The 20,272-nt window shown below is 48.0% G+C and overlaps 1 protein-coding gene across 1 annotated transcript in view; it reads right to left on the bottom strand.

The window, feature by feature from the left end:
* The window catches only part of TLL2 (tolloid like 2), a 133,103-nt gene that overhangs the window by 25,968 nt on the left and 86,863 nt on the right, over positions 1–20,272 (bottom strand). Inside the window, exons 8-10 of the mRNA XM_070560448.1 lie at positions 13,576–13,700; positions 11,072–11,187; positions 5,779–5,881 (exon numbers count right to left, since the gene is read on the bottom strand). Coding sequence (XP_070416549.1) covers positions 5,779–5,881; positions 11,072–11,187; positions 13,576–13,700 — 344 coding nt within the window. The remainder of the gene's footprint in view (positions 1–5,778; positions 5,882–11,071; positions 11,188–13,575; positions 13,701–20,272) is intronic.

The raw sequence follows: 20,272 nt of genomic DNA, 5'->3' as shown, positions 1-20,272 counted from the left end.
GGAAAGGGGGAAGGCCATCCTTCCCAGTGCACAGTAATCCTTGGCCATATAATTTCTAATGCCACATAATGATGGCCATCATGGCAAGGACAGAGATGGGGCTGAGTGGGAGATGGGCTGAGTCATACTGAACAGTTCTCAACACAGACCAGTCAAGGCCTGTTTGTACTGGAAGCCATGGTTCTCCCAAACGCTGACTGTGAGTCACTCAAAAATCCATTTAAGGGGCTGGCCTGGTGGCATAGCGGTTAGGTTTATACGCTGTGCTTCAGTGGCCCGGGGTCCGCTGCTTCAGATCCCAGGCACGAATGTATGCACCACTCATCAAGCCATGCTGTGGCAGGTGTCCCACATACAAAATAGAGGAAGACAGGCACAGATGTTAGCTCAGGGCCAGTCTTCCTCAGCAAAAAGAGGAGGATTGGCAGCGGATGTTAGCTCAGGGCTAATCCTCCTCCAAAAAATAAATCCATTTAATATTGGGGGAATGGGGAGTGACTGTTAACGGGTATGTTTTTCTTTTAGGGGTGATGATGTTCTCAAATTGATTGTGGGGATGGACGTACAACTCTGTGAGCACACTAAAAAACCCTTGACTTGTACACTTTAAATGATGAGTTGTATGGTATGTGAATTACATCTCAAGTTTCTTTTTTTAAGTCCATTTAACAAATATTTTGGGCATTCTCTTATTGCCAGCACTGTCTTAGGTGACCAGTCAACCCCTTGAAGCTGTAACGCTGCTTTGCCTTTCTGAGAAATGGGGAAGTGAGCTTGGGGGATGAGGAAATGCAACTATGGACATTTCCTAATGGCCATCTGAGGCAGACATTCTTTGGGGAGACACAGGGTAGAGGCTGCTAATCTCCTTCTGCTTTCTTCCGATTCTGGCCACCTGCAGCCTTTTGGATTTGTTGAGCTTAATACTAAGTGAGATGAGCTCAAACCGCTGCCAAGAATTCAGCAAGGAAAAGTCCATCAGAAGCCTATAAATTTTCGGTAATGGTTCCTCTGGCATGGCCAATTAGTGTCAATTAGTCCTTTGAAAACAACACGTAAGCATGGGAAGTATTGCTTCCCAGGGAGGAGACAGAGCCGCCGAGCAGCAGTTAGACATCGACGGTTCACAAAAGGAATTCCTTCTCAGCTGAGCCAAAGTTTCAAGTCCAAATTTCTTCTTTTAAAAACTCCAGCTGTCACAGCCGCTGGGGACTCTTTCCAAAAGAGAGAGGGACTTCCATGGCCTTATTGCCTAAGAACCCAACCGGACGAGATGAGCCACCGGCCCCCAGGGCCACAGGACAACCATCTCTACTTAGTTCTTTGGATGAGGTAGGAATTATAGGCTAAGGTGTATCTTACTGCCTTGGCAGAACTGGACTTGGTAGAACAAATTACAAGTTATTTCTAAGTAAAGTCTCTCCCCAAACCACCTTGGAATTCTTAACTAGAACCCTCTACATTGTCCTTTGACTGCTGTCAACATTCTCATCTTCACCATATGGTTCTGATAAAAGCCCCCTTTTTACTGTGCATGTCTATACCAGACACTGTCCTAAGCACTTTACATGGATTATCCAATTGCATCCCCTCTTACACCCTGAAATAGGTACTAGCATTAATCTCAATTATGAGAAAAGTGAGGATTGGAGAATTTGGGTTGAGTTACACTCAATTCTGTAAGCGGATGCAAGCTTTTGAATGGTGGTAGTCTGAGATCTTGACCTTCATCATCAGTCTCATCTTCCTCATCCTCATCCCCGTCATCACCACCACCCTCAAAAGGAACTTCTCTGTTTAAGGTGCAATTCTGAGCACTACATTTTTGGATCCATAAACATCGACTCTGCTCTCTGGGAATATAAACATCATTCCTCTTTCACAGTTTGGGCACAGACACATAGCAATGAAGATCAAAGCTTCAAATCATAAAGCAAGTCGGTGGTAATGCCAGGCTTGGCTATCTGACTCGAGCTATTTTCTGCTCCTTTGGGAGGCTGCCCCTGCCCAGGTTGCCCCAGGAGTGGGGCCACGCGACACTGATTGGCCAGGCTGGCCTCTCTGAACTTCCCTCCCCACTTCAGGGAAAGGGGGAAAAAGGGCTTTTGTGTGCATTGTGGTGGTACAGAATGCCCAAAGACAGTTCTGCATACAAAAGTGCATTGTGAGAGTAATTCCTCCAGCAGAAGTAAGGGAGGGCAATCCAATTAACAGGACAGTGTTCGCAACGACTGGGTGAGTTCTCCACGCAGACACCTTCCTCCTCCCTTTAGGTGCAATCTCATAAGTGACCCCTGAAACTGAAAAACCAATTTGATGTCTTTAACCAGCCATGAAATGTGTTCTCAATCTACTTACACTTCCCTTTAATCGCTATGTGAAAACCCGGGTCCCAAACAGCCTCCTTCCAAAAAGCCTAACAGGCTGGAGAGAAACTGGACTAGAGAAAAGGTGTCAAATTCCTAAACTGAAATCTGGTTCCTGGCTTTGGAGGAGGAGTTTAATAAGGATATCAAGAAGAGGAAATGCAGATGAGGACGCTACAAGTGCGCTCCGTGGGGAGTCATAAAGGGTTCATTCATAAAAAATTATGGGTCCATTATGCCTGGATTTTCACACACTGCCCTGGGAAAATATGCAATGCACAGTTTTTCAGAGCAAGATGCATACTTTCACAATCCGCCCTAATCCGCTCTCTCTCCTGCCAAAGGGGCATTGACCTGCCTCCTCTCGGCAGATTTCATGGCACTGACCCCTCCCAGGGACCAGCTCGGCCCACACAATGCACTTGTTCCAAACACAAAAGTTCACTAACAACTGCATTTGGAAACATCAGAGCAGGCCAAATAGTTGGCAAAGGACAATTCCTGCAAATGAAGGACGATGGTTACAGGCACCGGGCCATGCCTTGGCTACAGCACACTCAACACATAGTCACACACACACACTGCGAAAGTGTGTAAAATATGAGCCAAAAGAAAAAAACCACACAAAACAAAACAAAACATCACTGACAAGAACGAACAGCAAAAGCCCCATCTAATCAATGAAAGTGTAGCCAGAGATACCGGATCTGTAGTGAGAAAATTCTTGTCTCAAGTTCAAGAAAAGCGAACGGCTGGAAATTCCTCTGCCTGTGCCCATTCTCAGGAGCGTGCCTTGACCCTCTCTGGGGAACTTCAGTAACAGAAACTTCCTCCTCCTGAGCCCTTTAAGTCTATCACATTCCTGGGGGGCGCGGATAGGGTTGCCAGATTTAGCAAACAAAAACACAGGAAGCCCAGTTAAATTTGAATTTCAGATAAACAACGAATCGAATCATGCATTTTATCTCTAGAGGGAGACCTTTCTCAGATTTAGCAGTCCCCTCTCCCTGTCACCAGGACATCTAAGTTCTGGTCTGATCTCAACCACTAGCTGGCTGTGTGGCCTCAGCGAGTTGGTCCACACTTAGGGAGCATGGTTTTCTCGTGAAGGTGTGAGATGAGTGACTCGAAGGTCCTGCTGGGCTGAGGGGGTCTGTCATTCCATGTTCTCAGGAAACTCCTCCCACACAGCTTCTTTCATGATTTTAATTATAAAAGAATACTTGAATGCATTCTTGTAAAAGATCCAAACAATCCAGAAGTATACAACCAAACCATGAAGCTGCCTCCCACCACAGTGCGTCCTTTCTCAGAGGGAACCACCTTCAATGGTTTGATAAGCACCCGGGATGTCCTCTTTCTATGCATTTGGTACTAGACAAGTACATGTGTGCATCCATTTATAGATAAGCAGGATCATTCCTTGACCCAACTCATGGGGATTCTGATTTAGAAGTCTCCCAGGAATCTGTAGTCATGGAAATCTTCCCAGCTGATGGTAGTGTTCAGCCAGGTTTGGGAACCTCTGCTACTAGGAACAAAGCCTTCTGTATGTTTGTACCCCTCAATGTGCTACCTGTAGAGCCCTGCCTCCCTCTGGCTGCTAGTGCACACCATGTCTGCTCACATTAGGCAGGGAGCAGACATCCAGGCACGCAGCTCCACCCTGCCATCAGGTGGCATAACCCATTTGTCCTGCAGTGTACACACTCCTGTCCATGCTTGGCCTGGGGATCACTTTCTTGTCTTCCTTACCTGGATGCTAACTACCTAAGTGATCCCTCCTAATGGTGGTAACCTGTACCCCAACTCAGAGCCTGCCCTGGCTTCTTTCTAGAACTCCTGTGGACACAAATTCCTGCCTGTTTGTGCTTCTAGGAACTGAAACTCACGGCCCTCTGGACAGACGGGGCTTGTGTGCTCTTCCCGGTGGTAGCTGACCTGGCTGAGACCCTTTGGTCATACAGAGCCTAATATCTGCCAGGCCTCTTTGGGTCCAGCCAGATCCTCTGTCCCAGTCTCTTCTGACCTACCCCAGAATCTGACACGAAGTCAGGCTCGGTCTGTCAGTGAAACTCGCCAGCTCAGCTCTCTCCTTTCTCTTCTTCATCTTTAGTCAGCTGTCCCAACAGCAGCTCCTCTCAGGCCAGTCATTCGCAACTTAACAGGTGTGGCTTTTCTACCCACGTGAGGATATGCCAGGGACAAAGTCCTCACTGAGACCTTAAACTTGTCCAGTGCGGAAGCCCACCTTACAGACCACTCTAAAGACGAGGACAACCCACTCTCAGCCAAGACCCTTCCGTCAGGCTCCTTGTAAGTCTGCTTCTCTCTCTGACTCCACCATGGCTGCCATTCTGAGGCCAAAGGAGGCCCTATGTCCACTCCCAGGACACTGACGCTACTAGTCCTCATTACAGCATTAATCTTCCCTGGTCACCCATGAGAGATCTCTCTTCTGGCGACCAATCCTAAATGAACTGGTCTTTCTCTTTATGCCGCCTGCCCACTGCCTCTCACTCAAAGGTCCAAGCTGCCTTTTCACGTAGGAGTTCATACACTGTTCATCTCCTAAAAAGAATACATACTCATCATAGAAAAATTAGGAAATATAGCTAAACCAGGAACAACAGAATAAATTTTTAAAAAATACTCCATCATCCTGAAATAACCACTGTGTATTAATTCATATTTATAATTTAACTTGACATTTATATTATACATCACTAAATGGTTTCTTCCAGTCCAATTCAGCCTGCACAATGTTTTAAGTAATTTTGTTTTGAGTAATTTTGGTCAGGATATTCACTGTTCAGTTTGCCACACTGTCCACCACTCCTTATGTTATTATACCAGCCTCATCTCATTCATTTACACCTTTATCCCTGAAGGCATTTGAGTTTGCAATGCCTGCCCAATATACATATAGACATATTTTTATTAAAATGGAATCTTGCATGATCTATTTTGTAACAGCTTTTTTGTTAGCAAGGTACAATGAACACCTTTCTGTATCAACAAATAGTCACCTCCAACTTTATTTTTAATGGCTGGATAGTTTTCCATTGAAAAGATGTATTATAATTTATTCAGCTAACCCCTACAGTTGAACATTTAAACTGTTTTCAATTTTGCCTGCTTCAGTGAACATCCCTGTAGCTAGAGCTTTGCACACTTCCTTAATTAGTTCCCTAGGATAAGTTCCAAGAAGTGGAATTGCTGGGTCAAAGGGTATTTGCAGTTTTAAAAGCTTTTAACATGTGTGGCCAAATGGAGTGTTCAGAGTTTTACAATGACACAGACCCTTGAGAGCTTCCTGTGACTGCCGTCAGGATGGACCCTTCCGAACATTAACAGCATCACACAGAACATCCCCTCGCTCTGCTCGTAAGGCTTTCTAAAGTCAACTCACCTAAGAGGGGGGCTTTTCTCCAATAACCATCCCGGACCTCCACGTAGTCGTACCAGCACAGGCGGCTTTTAAATAAATCCAGGGATGTGAAGTTTAAGACGATCTGTAAAGAGTTACCGTAAAGTGAGTTTTGGCAGCAGAGCCTGAGGAGTTGAAGATGCAGCTTGAATACTGGTGTTCTCACATTACCCTTTAGCATACAGAGTGCTCAGACCACAGTAGGAGTGTCCTCTCAAAAGCACACTCACAGGAAGCCTCCTGACATTAAATAATAAACCTTAAGCAGGATGGGGAGTAAACAGAGGAGATGGGTCCTTTGGTTCTGTCTGGGGAATAACTTGAGCTTTTGAAGTCACTCGGTGGTTTACAGAAAGCAAGATGCATTAAAAAGATGGGCCAGGACGAGTTGAGACTGGGGATTTGGAAGGAGGTAAGAGGTCAATGAAGTTCAGAGATACGAAAAGATCTTATAACATCATCAATCATTCCAGAGGGTCCGGGGTTAGCCCGAGTGCATCTGGGCACCTTCACGATCAATGTCCCCGCGGCCATAACCTCACTCCTCTGAGGCATGGTGTGTCTAACAGCCTTCCAGTTAGGCTAACAGTCTAACAGCTAGTCTGTGCGTTTGTTCATTCATTCATTCATTCATTCATTCCACCACTGTTTCTTGACCACCTGCTGTGTGCCAGTCGGTGTTGGCCAATCGAGATAGAAAGATCAGTAAGACGGGGTTCTTGCCTTTAAGGAGCTCAGAGAACGAGGGAAAGGCAGATGTATGAAGCTAATTAGGACAGTATGGTATAAATGCTGAAAAGAAAAGGATAGACAGAAAGGGCATTCTGGAGTCCCAAGGAGGGAGAAATAAATTCTGCCGGTGATACTGGATAAGGCTTCTCAGAGGAGGTGATTTAACCTAAGGGGAGTGGGGGTCCAGTGGGCAGAGAAGTAGGGTGAGAGAGCATTCTAGTGAGGGACTGACAAGAGCCAAGGTACTGACATGTTTGGGGAGCAGCATTGTGTGCCCAGCGTAGGTCATTGTATGTGTGTCAGGAATGAGGAGGCAGAAGCGGCGAGGAGAAGGAGTGAAGGCTGGGGAAAGGGGGTTCAGAAGGACTGGGAAGGAGGGTTCCAGTTCTTCTGGATATCCTTGTGGCTGTTCAGTGGATGTCCCTTTACATAAACGTGGAGGGGCCTGGGTGGGCCCTATGGACACAGCACACAGGCGCTGCACCAGTGAACTGGCTCTGGTGCCCATTGCAACCCTTCCAGCTCAGGGCTGTCCTGGCAGATGGCCCAGACAGAGGTCAGGTTTTCCCCTTTCCCTTCACCTCCATTCAAGCCCCGCCAGGCAAGGTGCCCACGCCCATCTGGCCCCAGCTGTCAAGTTTGCTCTCTGCCCGTGCTCAGCATGTCACTGCTCCATCATTTCTCAGCTCTTCTTGCTCTCCAGTGTCCCGCTGAAGGCAGCCTTGCTCCAGCCCCTGCACCCGTGACCCTATTTCTTTTCTCACTCAGAGGGACCTTGCTCTCAGCCAGCTCATCTCTCTCAGGCATCATCACACTCTCTCCTCCAATGGCCACTTTCTTATGTAACAGGCCCAGGTCCTGCTATCTCTAAGTAAACCCTTAGGCTGGAGGGCTGCAAGTCAAGGGTTCCAATGCCTTCCTGGCCAAATCAAAAAGCCAGTTATAGATTTGTCCTTGTTCTCCATGGCCCCTCTGCTTTGAACCTCTCCTCTCTAGTTTTCATTATGCTAGCCTGTCCTCTCTCCACTGTTCTCTCTCCTCGGCTGGCTCCTGTCTCCTACTCCCCATTAACTGTGAGAACACTTCAAAGCAAAGTATTTCCCTTCCAGCTTCCCCATCTGTAGGTGACACCATCACCAGTGACCCAGGTACAACACCTTGGAGTTATCTCTGCTTTGCCCCTATTGTACCTGCTGCATCATATCTGCTCAGCACCCATGTGGACAGACTGTCTTCCTTTAAGATGTCTGTGACCCTTGCTCCAAGCCAGTCTTGCTGCCTCTTCAACTGCCTTTCCTGCATCGCTCCTGCCGAGATGATTCCGGAACTCTCCCTGCTGTGCCCCCGTCCATTCTGCACACTAGGGCTTCTAGATCAATCTTGCACTTACATCTCATGTTTACCAGATCCCTCCTATGCTCAGAAAACTTCAGCAGCTCCCTATGCCCGCATCTCATAAATTAAATTCTCTGCTTCCCTTCCAGAGCCTCCAGCAACCACCCTATGTGACCTTACTTCCCAATGAGCCCTGACATATCCGTACTAGTGGAACCCTCTCCTGGCCCAGCTCAAGCGGCCCCTGCCTCCTCCCTAGGTCCTTCTCTGATTGCACAGCTGGACGCGATCTTCTCCTCCTTGGAACGCCTCCCTTTCTCTCTTACAGTGCTTGCAAAGCAGATGTTTTTAGAGTCAGGCAGATGTGGATTTCTTCTCTCGTCTACCTCTCACTAGCTCTGGGACCTTGGCAAGATACTAGTCCGCTTGGACCTTTAGTTCCTTCATCTGGAAAACAACACGCACGTCATTGGGTTGTTGAGGGGACTGCACGAGAGACTGTATACAGACTGCCTGGTGCTATGCCTGGCACAGAACAGGCCCTCAATAAACGACAATTTAAAAAATCAAGCCACACTGAGTGCACACTTCGCGCACCACACACTGGACACACTAAGCGCTCTTCACAGGCTGCCCGTCTTGAGTGGCATTGAGAGGGCCCACCCCTCCCCTTGGGCCAATCCCACTCACGTTCAGGTCTCAGGGCAAGTAGCACTTTCCTCCACAAAGCCCTGTGATCTCCTAGCAAATGAAGTCAGTACCAGAAAATAACAGGCCAGCTCACCTCCTGTGTCATAGGGAGTGTGTGTGTGTGTGTGTGTGTGTGTGTGTGATGTCACTCTTCCAGTGGTTCTCAACCCTGCTTGCATATTAGAATCACCACGGAAGCTTAAAAACAATATATTGGTGCCAAACAAATGCCCCTCTTTCAATTAAATCAGACTCCTTAGGGGTGAGGGGGGGACACTGATTAAACTCTCCGTCTCTTGAAGACCAGGATTGTACCTCAGATTCCTTCTGTACCCCCCTCAGGGCTCATATCGAGGTGGAAGGGCTCAGGAATACTTGATAGCTGGTTGCAGTATAGTTCTCCAGCTTTTGCTTTTTAAAATTTAGAAAGGAAATGTTATTACAACTTCCTTGGCAACACATTCATGATCTGAATGAACGGGATAATTATTCAGGCTAATTATTTTAAGTATGTTAGTGAACCATAAAGACCAGAGGGGAAGAGGTGATGAACAAGAGGTGATACTCGAATCAATCAAGTTTGCTAATTACTAGCAGCTCTGGGGAAGGTTGGGTGAAGCAGAAATTGAAATAATTGGTGCAGGAATTTCAACGATACGTGTTCTCTCTGCCCCCAGTTAGCAATAATAATTAAGGCTTGGTGAATCTTACGCAGTTCAAACACATTGCCCAGCCTCTGCTACAAGGAGCAATTCAACAATTTGGGGATTACCAGACCCCTTCCTCTCCCTGCCTCCCTCCCATTGATGCCTCCTACAGAGATAGCACGTGAACTCAAGGCAGACAGGTCTGGAGTCTCTCAGGCTCAAGATGACAACCACACAGTCATAAATGCTTAGAGTCAGAGGAAGGGAGTGTGCATGCAGGTGTTGTGTGTGTGTTCAAATGTCTGTTAGCCTGTCCCCTTTGTGGAATAATATAGGATGACGGTCAAGCATCTATGTTCTCAGAGTGAAATCAGCTGGGTTCAAATCCCAACTCTGCAACAAACTGAGTAGACTTGGGCAAGTCCATTTCCTTACCTGAAAAATGGGTGTGGTAAATAGCACCCATCACATGAAGCTGTTGAGAGGATTAAATGAGAGAATCCATATAACATGCAGAGACCAGTGCCCGGCCCAGAGAAAACACTCACAATGGTTCCTAGCCATTATTTCTCTCTAGTTATCACACTATGTTTAACTTACATTTAAATGGACTTTTTTTAAAGTTATGAATTAGGGATACCTGAAGGTTGGTTACAGGCATCTGAAAACCCAACACCCCCACTGTGCCCCGAGATGCGGGTCTTTCACTCAGCCACTCAGCCATCCACACGTCTATTCAATAAGTACTTGTTGTGTGACTCTGTGCCATGGGCTGGGCTGGGTGCCAGGAATCTGGGGGCGAACAATCTCTGTCTTCAATGAGTTTAGAGTCCAGAAGAGGGACAGCCAAATAAACCAGCTGTCTGATATTGTGAGACAAGCTATGACAGGTATGACTGCAAGGAACTAGACCCAAGGGACAGGGAGGGCATCTCAAAGATGGCCACATCTAGGCTGAGACAGCTTGAAGAACCCTTGGATTTGTAGAGAGGTGTAGTGAAAAAAACACAAGGTTCAAAGGACAGAAGCCCCAGTTCCCAATTCTGCATCTTACAGTGAATTTGGGCGATTTGTTAAATGTCTGAGCCTCAGATTCCTTGTCCATATAATGGATAAAAGGAGACACACTCTGCAAGAGGGTTAAGAACATACCACCCTTGGACCAGGCCACAAGAGCCCCTGCCCTGGGCTCTGCCCTAGAAGGTGGTGGAATCTTCAGAGCCACAGGAACCTGTTCTCCCAGAGCTTGTGATGCTCCTAGATAGACCTCACTCCAGGTGCCCAGGACCCTGGACTTCTCTGTCCAAACAGCTCTGAGCCTTGGATCCATCCTCCCGAGGGTAGACAACACACCAGTTCCACCGGAGGGGCAGTCAAGGAACAGCCATTTGCAAGGTAGGAGTGGAGGGTGCTTGGGAGTGTGGGCTGGAGTGTTGCCTTGGGTGCTCCGAGATGGAGCGGGGGCTGGGAAGAGGAGAGGCTAGCCCTGGGTTGGGGACTAGCTCCCCCCATATTGCCACCTTCCAGACCAGCACTCCTAGGTGTCAGGGAATTCTAAATTGGATGCTCGCCTTCCCGGGCATCCTGATGGTATGTTTACCAAGGCAGGAGGATAGAGCCTACTTTGTTTTATAAACTGTGAGCTTGATTTACAACTTATGTGGACATTTATTACACAGGCCTCCATTTGTATGGGGGAGACTGGTTGAAAAGTCCAGAAATAATGAATGTTAGGTAAGCCAGCCCAGTGCCTGGCACACAGTGGGTGCTCATAACATAACAGCTGTTATTACTACTATTAATAATAATTCCTCACGCCTCACCCAACTCAAAGAAAGCTACGTCATTTCCTGAGGTGGTTTCACACCTACCTTTTCCCCCGGAGTGACCGATATCCTCCAGATGCAGTGGGAATAGGAAGGGTAGCCATTTGGGAAACCAGGTGCAGAAAAGTTTCCTGTCGTGTCCTGCAGGGTCTCCCCACATGCTGTGCAAGCAAAACGACACTGTGATTCTGGCATGCGCACGCGCTCCCACCTAAGCAGCGCCCCAACACGGGGCCGCTGAGCAAATTCACCCCTTTACCAGCCAAAGCTCTCGGAACACGCAGTGAGAAGCATGTCAGGCAGACTGACATTTTTTTCTGGTTAATAAAAGCAAAAACAGGGGCTGGATGCCAAAAAGTCACACCCCAGGGGTATCTTCTGTGGTTCTCAGGATTGAGCTCAGCCTAGAGCTGGGCTTGACTCTGAGCTCTTCAGCCACTTGGCCGCGGTGGGGAAGTTTCCCTTAGTTTTCTTATCTGTAAAATGGGCAGGAACTATCTAGAGGGCTAATGAAATCATCTGCATTAAATGAAATGGGTCAGCTCAGAGCTTGGCACAGAGTGAGTGAGTGCTGCATACACAGCAGCCATTATAATTACTATGAATGACGTCTGTGGCAGAGAGAATATGACAGTGCAAGTGAAGCAAAATGAAAAAGAAAATGCTTTGAACATTCTTTGCAGCTGTTAGTTTGAATCTTGCCTCTTCTTTTTCTGCTACCCATCTCTGAAAGAGCCACAAGAGTGAAGAAAATTAAAAAAAAATGACCAGAGGCACGGGAGGCCGGAATACCCTGCAGGAGGCTGTTCTGCCCTTGAATGTTTGAGGGTTGCCTGGTTATGAGTCTAGAACCTAGTCCTATGTATGTGAAAAATATTTCCCCTAATTCATTCTAAAAAAGTCACCTGTATGAGTAGGCTTGGAAGCTGCAGGTTTCATATCCCCTCCCCCCTAGGGATTTGCACCCCAAAGACAAAGATATTGGTTTGCTGAGTGCCTCTGCACTTATGGGGCTACCCCCAAAGTGTGGGAAACAAGCGTCTTTATGCACCTTTTCCTACATGGAATTCAACCTCTGCAGGCAACTACCCTCACTTTCCGCTACGACTTGAAATGACCTGGAGCTGCAGGAAGGGATAGCTGGAGAGCGGCCCATCATTGGCCTCAGGAAATCCTGGATATCGGGGCCTCGATATCATGTTACCCAACAACTGCCAGGCATCAGGAGGATTATGCCCGGCAGTCAACATCCCTGAGGGTTCCATGGAAATTATTTTAGAATAATCATCAACATTCTGCAAAAACAGATACATTACTGTATGGCTCCATGGTATTTACCAGCTGCCTCGAATCCTTTTGGGAAGTAAGAGGCACATACATTATAACTAAATAAATACTACGGCATTTCCCAGGGAATGCTATAAGGTTTCTCTTTCAATTCAGCAAGGTTACATGATATGTGTGTCCTGTTTTTCAGCCCTAACACGCCCCCAGATGACTGAAAGCTGGATGGACATATTTCCTAGAGTCTTGTGATGGAGCAAGCTGCCCCACGGCCCTTTGCACACCCTATGATCTCGTTTAGTAGGGCAATGAGATGGCCCAGATTTTCTAAGATGGCCCGTATTTCAAATATCCTGTCCCCTGATGAAAGCATGTGTCTGGTCTAGGGGTTTAGAAAGGTTATTGGACCTGTTGGTCATGGAATTTCCTTCTTTCTCCTCAAGCCACTGGAATGCATTCCGTCCCATCAGCGGTAAGAACCTGGCTGCTGTAACCAGTGCTTTGTACTGAAGCTCAACAGCCTAAAGCAGGTGATGTGAGCTCACCCCCAGGACAGCGGAGGTGATGATGCTGAAGCCGAGAGAACAGAAGGCAAAGAGGGCAAATTCAAGGGGAGGCGGTTTCTGAACTGGCAGAGAAGTGGGTGTCTGCTCAGACCCCAGTATACTGTCCAGTCTTCAGTGGCACACACCTGGCCACTGACCAGCACCTTGGATGCAAGGAAAGCCCCAAGACCACAGAGACTATCTCGTTTACAGCACGGAGACTTCCTCTGCCTTCCAGTGTTTGGGAAACTGACGCTCATCCTTCCAAAAACAATCTCCTTCATTCTTTGTCTTCCTGAAAAAACTCTTGGTTTTTGCTTTGCCAAACCCACATCCCCTACTCCCATAGACAGGAGAGGTGTTTTTACTGTTACGGGGTGCACACGGCATTGGGCCCCTGTTCACTGTTGTTCCACTATGGCTTCTTCCTCTTCTGAACATCTGGGCTGTGCCAGAGAATTCCAAAGCCTCCCACAAGTAAAACTGTGGGCTCCAAGACCTATTATTCACTTTACTCCCCGCAATCACTTCACCATTTGGGCTTTCTACACTGTCTAGCACGTCCTAACAGCAGCACACCAGAAATTGCAGTTGCAGGGGGCAGTTTCTTTAGGTTCCCCAAGTTGTTTTCCCAGCAAGGGGGAATGTTTGCAAAGGGCGGTTGAGTCATGCTCCGTGGGTGCTATGGAGGCCCTGGGACTTCCCAGGATTCACAGTTACCTGGGCATTTGTACAGCTTCCTGGCTTGAGCTATGTCTCCCTGACTGAGCCGCACGCGCTGGCCAATGGTTGGCCTGACGCCATTGTCGTCTCGACGCGGGAGGATGGTGTCTAAGAAAACTCCTCTACAGGAAGAAAAAAGAGAGAGAGAGGAGAAAGGAAAGTCAAGGCTATCTGGCCATCCATGCTTGGATTTACAGTCCATTTTCTTGCCCATAACCCCATCAACCTTCCTACCCCCGGCCTGCCTCTCTCCAGGCTGACACAACTGAAGAGGCTTCCTTCACCTCTGCCGGCAATGGAGCATCCCATTTCATCAGCTGCCTGCTCACTTTCCAATGGGAAAATGACACTGCCAAGTTTAAAAATATGCCCCAGCCCAGTGGCCTAAGGGCTTCCATACTGATGTGTACTGAGCATTTCCACAAAGCCCCTGACAGGTCCAGGCCCCAGACCGCCACGCTGTACAACTGCAGGGAGCACCTTTCAGAGAGACTAAGGTTTGAGTGCCAGCCCCCGGAGTTGCGTGTTGGGTGGTACTGAGCATGGATAAGTCCCGGTGAGGCTCCAGAGAGAGCCTGGGAACCAGTGCCATGTGAGACTCTCAGGGGCTGCGCAGCGAGTGCTGGTTGATGACCTGGTTGGTGAACGAGGGGGACTGGAGTTTGGGGGCTTTGCTGGCAAGAGGGATAATCAATAGAAAGTGAGCTGAATGCAGAGAACGAAAGGTAGTTGAGAGGGTCCTGGCCTGGAGATTTCTATGTAAGGCCTGATGCTGCCACCTGGGTGAACTCAGACGAGTCCTTTCCCGTCTCCGTGCCTCAGTTTACTTCTCTGAACAATAAGAGATTGGCCTAGAGGATCATGGCAGCCCCTTCTCACTCTGACAGCTTATTCTACTCCCATATGAATGAAATCTAAAGTGACCAAAACCAGGATGCCCCGCTGAGTACCAGCCCCATTCACACTTCCATGTTGTGGGCACGGTTTGTGCCCTGCCTGAGCCCCCTACTCTGCTTCCAGACCCCCAATTTGGGGCTTCTCCTGGGGGGTAGGGCCTTCCCTTGAACCAGCTCCTTCTCTAGTTCCCACCCTGGTTCTTTCCTTCCCTTCTTAAACCAAGTTTCTGGAAAGAATGGTCTCCACTTTCCATCTGGCTGCCCACCTCTCGTCACTCTGCAATCCAACTGTGATCTGGCCACACCAGCAGAGGCCACCAGTCGCCGACCAATTGACAAGTCAGATGGACACCTGTCAGTCCTCACCTGCCCTCTCTACAGCACTGACACCTTTGCTGCCCCTTCCTCCTCGGACTCTCTCCGTCCTGGTTCCCAGGGCACTGTTTTCTCTGAACAGTAAGTTAGCATCCCCTTCAGCTTCCCTCTTAAGTGCTACCCCTCAGGTTTCTGCCCTCTTCCTCCTCTCTGCTCTCTCCTGCTCCATCTGCTCCTCTGGGTTTTAGCCACCACCTATAGGTTCACAGCTAATTCTCTGAGTCCACCCCCAGAACCACCTGCTAAGCACCAAATGCCTGGTGACCCCTCCACTGGGCTATCTTATGGGTCTCTTATCCAACTCATTCAAAACCAAATGTATTCCATTCTTCTGCTTGTTCCAGACCCCTGCCTTAGCTCAGGAGATCAGCATCCCTTCCTGAATTCTTCCCAGGAGCTCTTAACAGGCCTCCTCCCTGTAGACTCAGCCACCCCTGAGCTACACCCACAGCCTGGCAATGTGATTGCCCTGAAATGCAAGGGCAGGCATGTCACCTCTCTGCGCAGGAGCCTTCGCCCACTTCCCATCACCTCCTGTCTTCTGCCTTCCTCTCCAGCCACTTCTCCCGACACCTCCTCCTCACTCATTATCCTAAGCAACACCAAACTCCTACTGGCCCCAAACATGCCTTTGCACGTGCTGTGCTCCACCAAGGCTGCCCAACCTTCATCTTCTTGTCCACTTGAAAACTGTTCATTCTCCCAAACCCCATCAGTTGGCTTTCCCTCTTAAAAGTCTTCCCGAGCCCTTTCTATCCCTCCCCTCCTGAGCTGACCATTCCCTCCTCTGGGTTACTTTTGAGCCTTATTCATCTAGTCTCTTCTTATCATACTGTATTGTCTTTTTTTGAGGGGTGATGGCCTTCAAACTAGTTATTTACATCCAAAAGGGAACGTGAAAAGGCACCCGTTACCTAGTTATTAGCTGCCCTCTCTTTTCTCTCCTCTCTCTTTTCAAACATTTCCTTTTCCCTAAATTCTGGACGACATTGAAAAAAATTAATTATTCTTATTTCTTCCTGGTTACATTCTTTGTTATCTTTTGTTTTGGTAAATACCTTTTTCTAACTTGGACTTCAAGCTCAATTTCTTTCCACCGTTAGCAGGTGGGAGCCCAGATCATCAGCCGATTTCCTTTTCAGCACCCCTGCCCCCAACATCTAACCCCCGGCCTGCCTTTCTCTGATTCCCATGGCCTCGCCTCTGGGTCCGGAGTCCTCTAGAGAAACTGTAGTGGAATCTTTGCTCTCTCTCACTGACTTCACCAAGTTTTAAACCTCAATGAAGAATTTTACATAAAATTCTAAATTCAATCACCTACTAATCCAAAAATGGGCACTTCTGCTCTAACATAAGATGTGTCCATTTGTAACTATTTTCTTGAATCCCCTGAAGAATGAAATTTTGCTGCACAAAATGCAAGGCTCACCACAATCTCTTAGCAACCAGGCTAACTGATCCTGCCGAGGACCATATCATGTAGGCGACTGTGCCCGTGGTCTGCGGTGTGGATAACGTGTTCTCCCACTCATTGAGTGCTCACTGGACCTCCCTATGTCCCAGGCCCTGCTGGACAGTTCACACGCATCATCTTATTCAATCCTCATAACACCCGCGGAGGGAGGCGCCATGCTTACTAGGATTCCCTCTCTACAGGTGAGAAGACCAAACCTGCAGAGCCGAAGTGACTCACTCAGAGTTCAGAGCAAGTGATGGAGAGCCAGGCCTGGAGCCCACCCTCTGGCCTCTTCCTCCTTCCAGCCAGTGTTTCCCACCACCCAAGAAACAGTGGGGCTTACTGCATATTGGATAAATGGTAGAGTTAAGAACATTGGAGACTTCAGAAACCAACACAACAGTAATAGCACTGGCTCACACTCAGACAGCTCCTCGGGGCTGGGACTCCCTCCCCCGCACTTCCCTGAGCTGCCTGCAAGGCTTTGGGATCTGGAAGACGTATCCTCCACGAGATGTCCCGTGTGTAAACCACTGCAGTAACATCCCCCCTTTTATGTAGGACGACTCTTAGCATTGACATTCTGCTAAAGGAAGAAAGGGTTTGGCAGATGCCTTAGGGAATAAAACTGTCAGTGCCGAGTCCTCCAAACAAGGACGCTCCTGTCCCAGGGAACTGTCTCCTCATCTCCTGGACCCCTGCCCAAGGAAACCTCCAAAGACACTGCTCCCCACAGCCCGGTCCAGCCCGGGGAGGCAATAAACTAGAGGAAGTAAAGTTGGAAGGAGACAGCTCCATCGTAAAGAGACACGGAGACTGAGTTTCCCATCAGCAGGAATAGCATTTGACCCCCCCGGATGAGCAAACGTTCTATAAGCCATTTTCTGCTCTTTTACGGAATCAAAGAGATGTGTCGGCCAGCTCCAGAGGATATATGACTAGGAGTAATGACATGGAGTTAGGGAGGGGGGAACTTTTGACAAAAGGCTCAGGAAAACCCCCCAGTAACCCACTGATAAATGCCCCACTGAAAAAAGTAGTTTTCTGAAAATCCACACAGAACGCTGGCAGAAAGGGCAATGCAGGTATCCACCTACTACAAAAGAGATTTGCTGAAGCCATTCTGAACCCTGGGGCAGGGGTGAGAAGGTAGCTGTGGTAGATGGTCAAAATAATGAATTGTGCCTCCTAATATCCATATCCGTTTGCAACATGAAGTTGCCGCTCCTCTGATTAAGAAGGAGAATCTATTTCTTCATTCACTTGATTCTGGGCTGGTTTTGTGGCTTGCTCTGGTCAGTGGAATGCGACAGAAGTGACATCATGTGAGTTCTAGAGTCTGACACTTAAGAGCCTTGCAGCCTTTCAGCTTGCCCTCCAGGAACTCCAAGTTCGACGTGGTGAAAAGCCCTGTCTGGCCTGCTGGAGGATGAGAGGCCACATGGAGGAGAACCGAGGGGCCCCCGTGGACAGGGAGCACAACAGCCAGACGTGGCACTGGCCATCGTGGACTCCTCAACTCAATCACACTGTCAAACGATTATTGCTATGTGAGTGATCTCCAGTGAGACCAGAGAAGAATGAGCCAGACTGACCTACAATATCATAAAAAATAGCTGTTGTAAGCCACTAAGTTTGGGGGTAGGTTGTTCTGCAGTGATAGATGACATCACAGTAGCAGAAGGGAAGTCTGCCTCCCTCCAACACCTTCAGGGAGCTGCTCTGCTCCTCCTCGCTGCTCATCACACCATGGGCTGCCCCCTTGTCAATCTCCCTCCCAGGAGTTCTTGGTACATTTGATGAGGAACTATTATTTCATGGGTTTGGTCCATGGTCTTCCACTGGTCTGTGCTGATAAAATGGTTCACACTGACAGCAGTGTTAATAATGACTATCTCCTGAGGGGCAAAGGGGATGGCATTATGAGCTAGAGGGGAAAAAATAGAGTTTTTTTTTTAAAAGAAAGACACGAAAAGAAATGCTGGTGCCAGAAGATACTCTGTCTACATTCTTGCCTTGGCCTCTGGCTTCAGAGCTTTGCACAGTAACTGGCGCATAGCAGGTATTGAAAAGGCAGAGCAGTTCCTACAACCCACGAGTAGTACTTTATCCCAAATTCCCTACATAGCGGATACTTGCAGGTTCTCCTTAATGAAGTGACCACCACATTTGCGAGTATGTGGAAAGAACTGCAAGGAGGATAATGGAAATTTCTTCTCTCACCTATTTATTTCCCAGCATTGCAGATATCCCTATCTTCTGTGACTCATTCATTCATTTATTCATTTAACAAATATTTATTGAACACCTACTCTTTGCCAGGTACCGTGTTGGGTGCTGGGGACTAGAAGAGAATGAGATTGTCTCTGTCTTCAAAGATCTCAGTCTAGTGAGGGAGAGGGGAATACAACAGATAAATATTAATAGATAAATGTATAAGATTAATTAATAGGTAAATTATAAAGCAATACAAAGAGTTATGACAGTCATAGAAATAAGAACCAAGCTACACGCTTCTCACCTGGACCAGCTTGACATTGGCTCCCTGACAAAATCAATACTTTCCCTCTACTTAGTAGCCTGCCACCCCTGGGGTTGATGTGGCGCTAACCAGCCATTCCCCACAGGATTTTCCAAACTTGTGAGTCAGCGCAGCCCCACAACCCAAGCATTCCCCCTGTGAGCTCTGCAAGGTGGGCTCTCATCCTGACCCCCACAGTCCAGAGCAGGTCCCTCAAAATCTCGGTTTCCTAACCTGGAAGAGGAAACATCCGATTTCCATATGGCAATGAATGGATCACATCTGTGAATCCCTCAGCCATCTGCACCAGACTGAGAAGTTACAACATGAAATGTTTGAGCTGGAAGGGGCCTGGGGAACATCAAGTCCAACCCTCTCATGAGGAAACTGAGGCCCAGGGAGGTAAAGATTGACCCAGCGCACAGCTGCCCCTAATTACTGTGTAGCCCTCCCTCAGTACCAAGGGGCATGGGAGAACTAAGACTAAAACCGAGTCTCCTGACTCCCAGTTCAGTGGCCTCTTCATGACACCATGTTGCCCTTGGTGTCTTCCGACAAAGAGCCAGGAGAAGAGTAAAGAGAACAGGGTAGTTCAGTCCCATGCCAGTTGCTCCAAGATGCTGACCTTGACAAACTCCACCTATTAGAGCTGCAGAGAGCTCCTGCCGGGATGCAAGATGGAGCTCATAACTAAATCAGCTGTGTGGCCGGAGGAACAGTGTCCCCTGAGAACCTGAGATGCCGATGTTTGGAGGATCTCTCCCCCAGTTCTACGACCTCATCAACAGGATGCTTTCAGCAGCCTTACCCAAGAGCCAAGGCATCCTGGGTAAATAGTTTCCCTTTCACTCAGAAGAGCTGTGTGTCTCCTGAATGAATGATTTCTTTTGAGCTTTATGGACACAGTGACACATGAAATGGAGTTGTTTCCTTCTTTGCTGTGACCTCTAGGAAGCACAGGGCAGGATTTGCTGCCGACCACAACAAAGTGCACACGACTTTGTGGCATATCTCTGAATACTAAACTGATTCCAAGTTTCAACTTAGCTGTCTACTCTTGGTCTCTCCCCCTACCCCATCCCCACATTTCCTCACCTATTTTTTTCCTTGTCCTGCATACATATTGGGAATCACCTTGGATTTCTCCATTTTTTTAATTGATTAAATAAACAAATAAAAAGCAAACAAGCCGATTTTAAGAGGAGACTGAGAAAAAAGTGCCAAGAGAGAAAATATTTGCACTGTGTCTCCTTTAATCCAAGGGTGGACAGACCCACCAAACTGGGACTAGCAGGGGAAAACTCGTATATACAAAACGCTTTTATGGTCTAGAAGCAAGGGCAGTAATGAAAATACTTAACACCTGGTCCAGCACAGCACTAACTCATCAAAACAGAGCCTGCTGATGCCAGCTGTAAATAACTGGTCCGGCCATCCTTGGGGATA

This window comes from Equus przewalskii, chromosome 1, assembly GCF_037783145.1.
Source record: "Equus przewalskii isolate Varuska chromosome 1, EquPr2, whole genome shotgun sequence".
In the NCBI taxonomy this organism is placed as follows: Eukaryota; Metazoa; Chordata; class Mammalia; order Perissodactyla; family Equidae; genus Equus; species Equus przewalskii.
The sequence above is the reverse complement of the archived record's forward strand: the minus strand, read 5'-3'. Positions and strand labels throughout refer to the sequence as shown.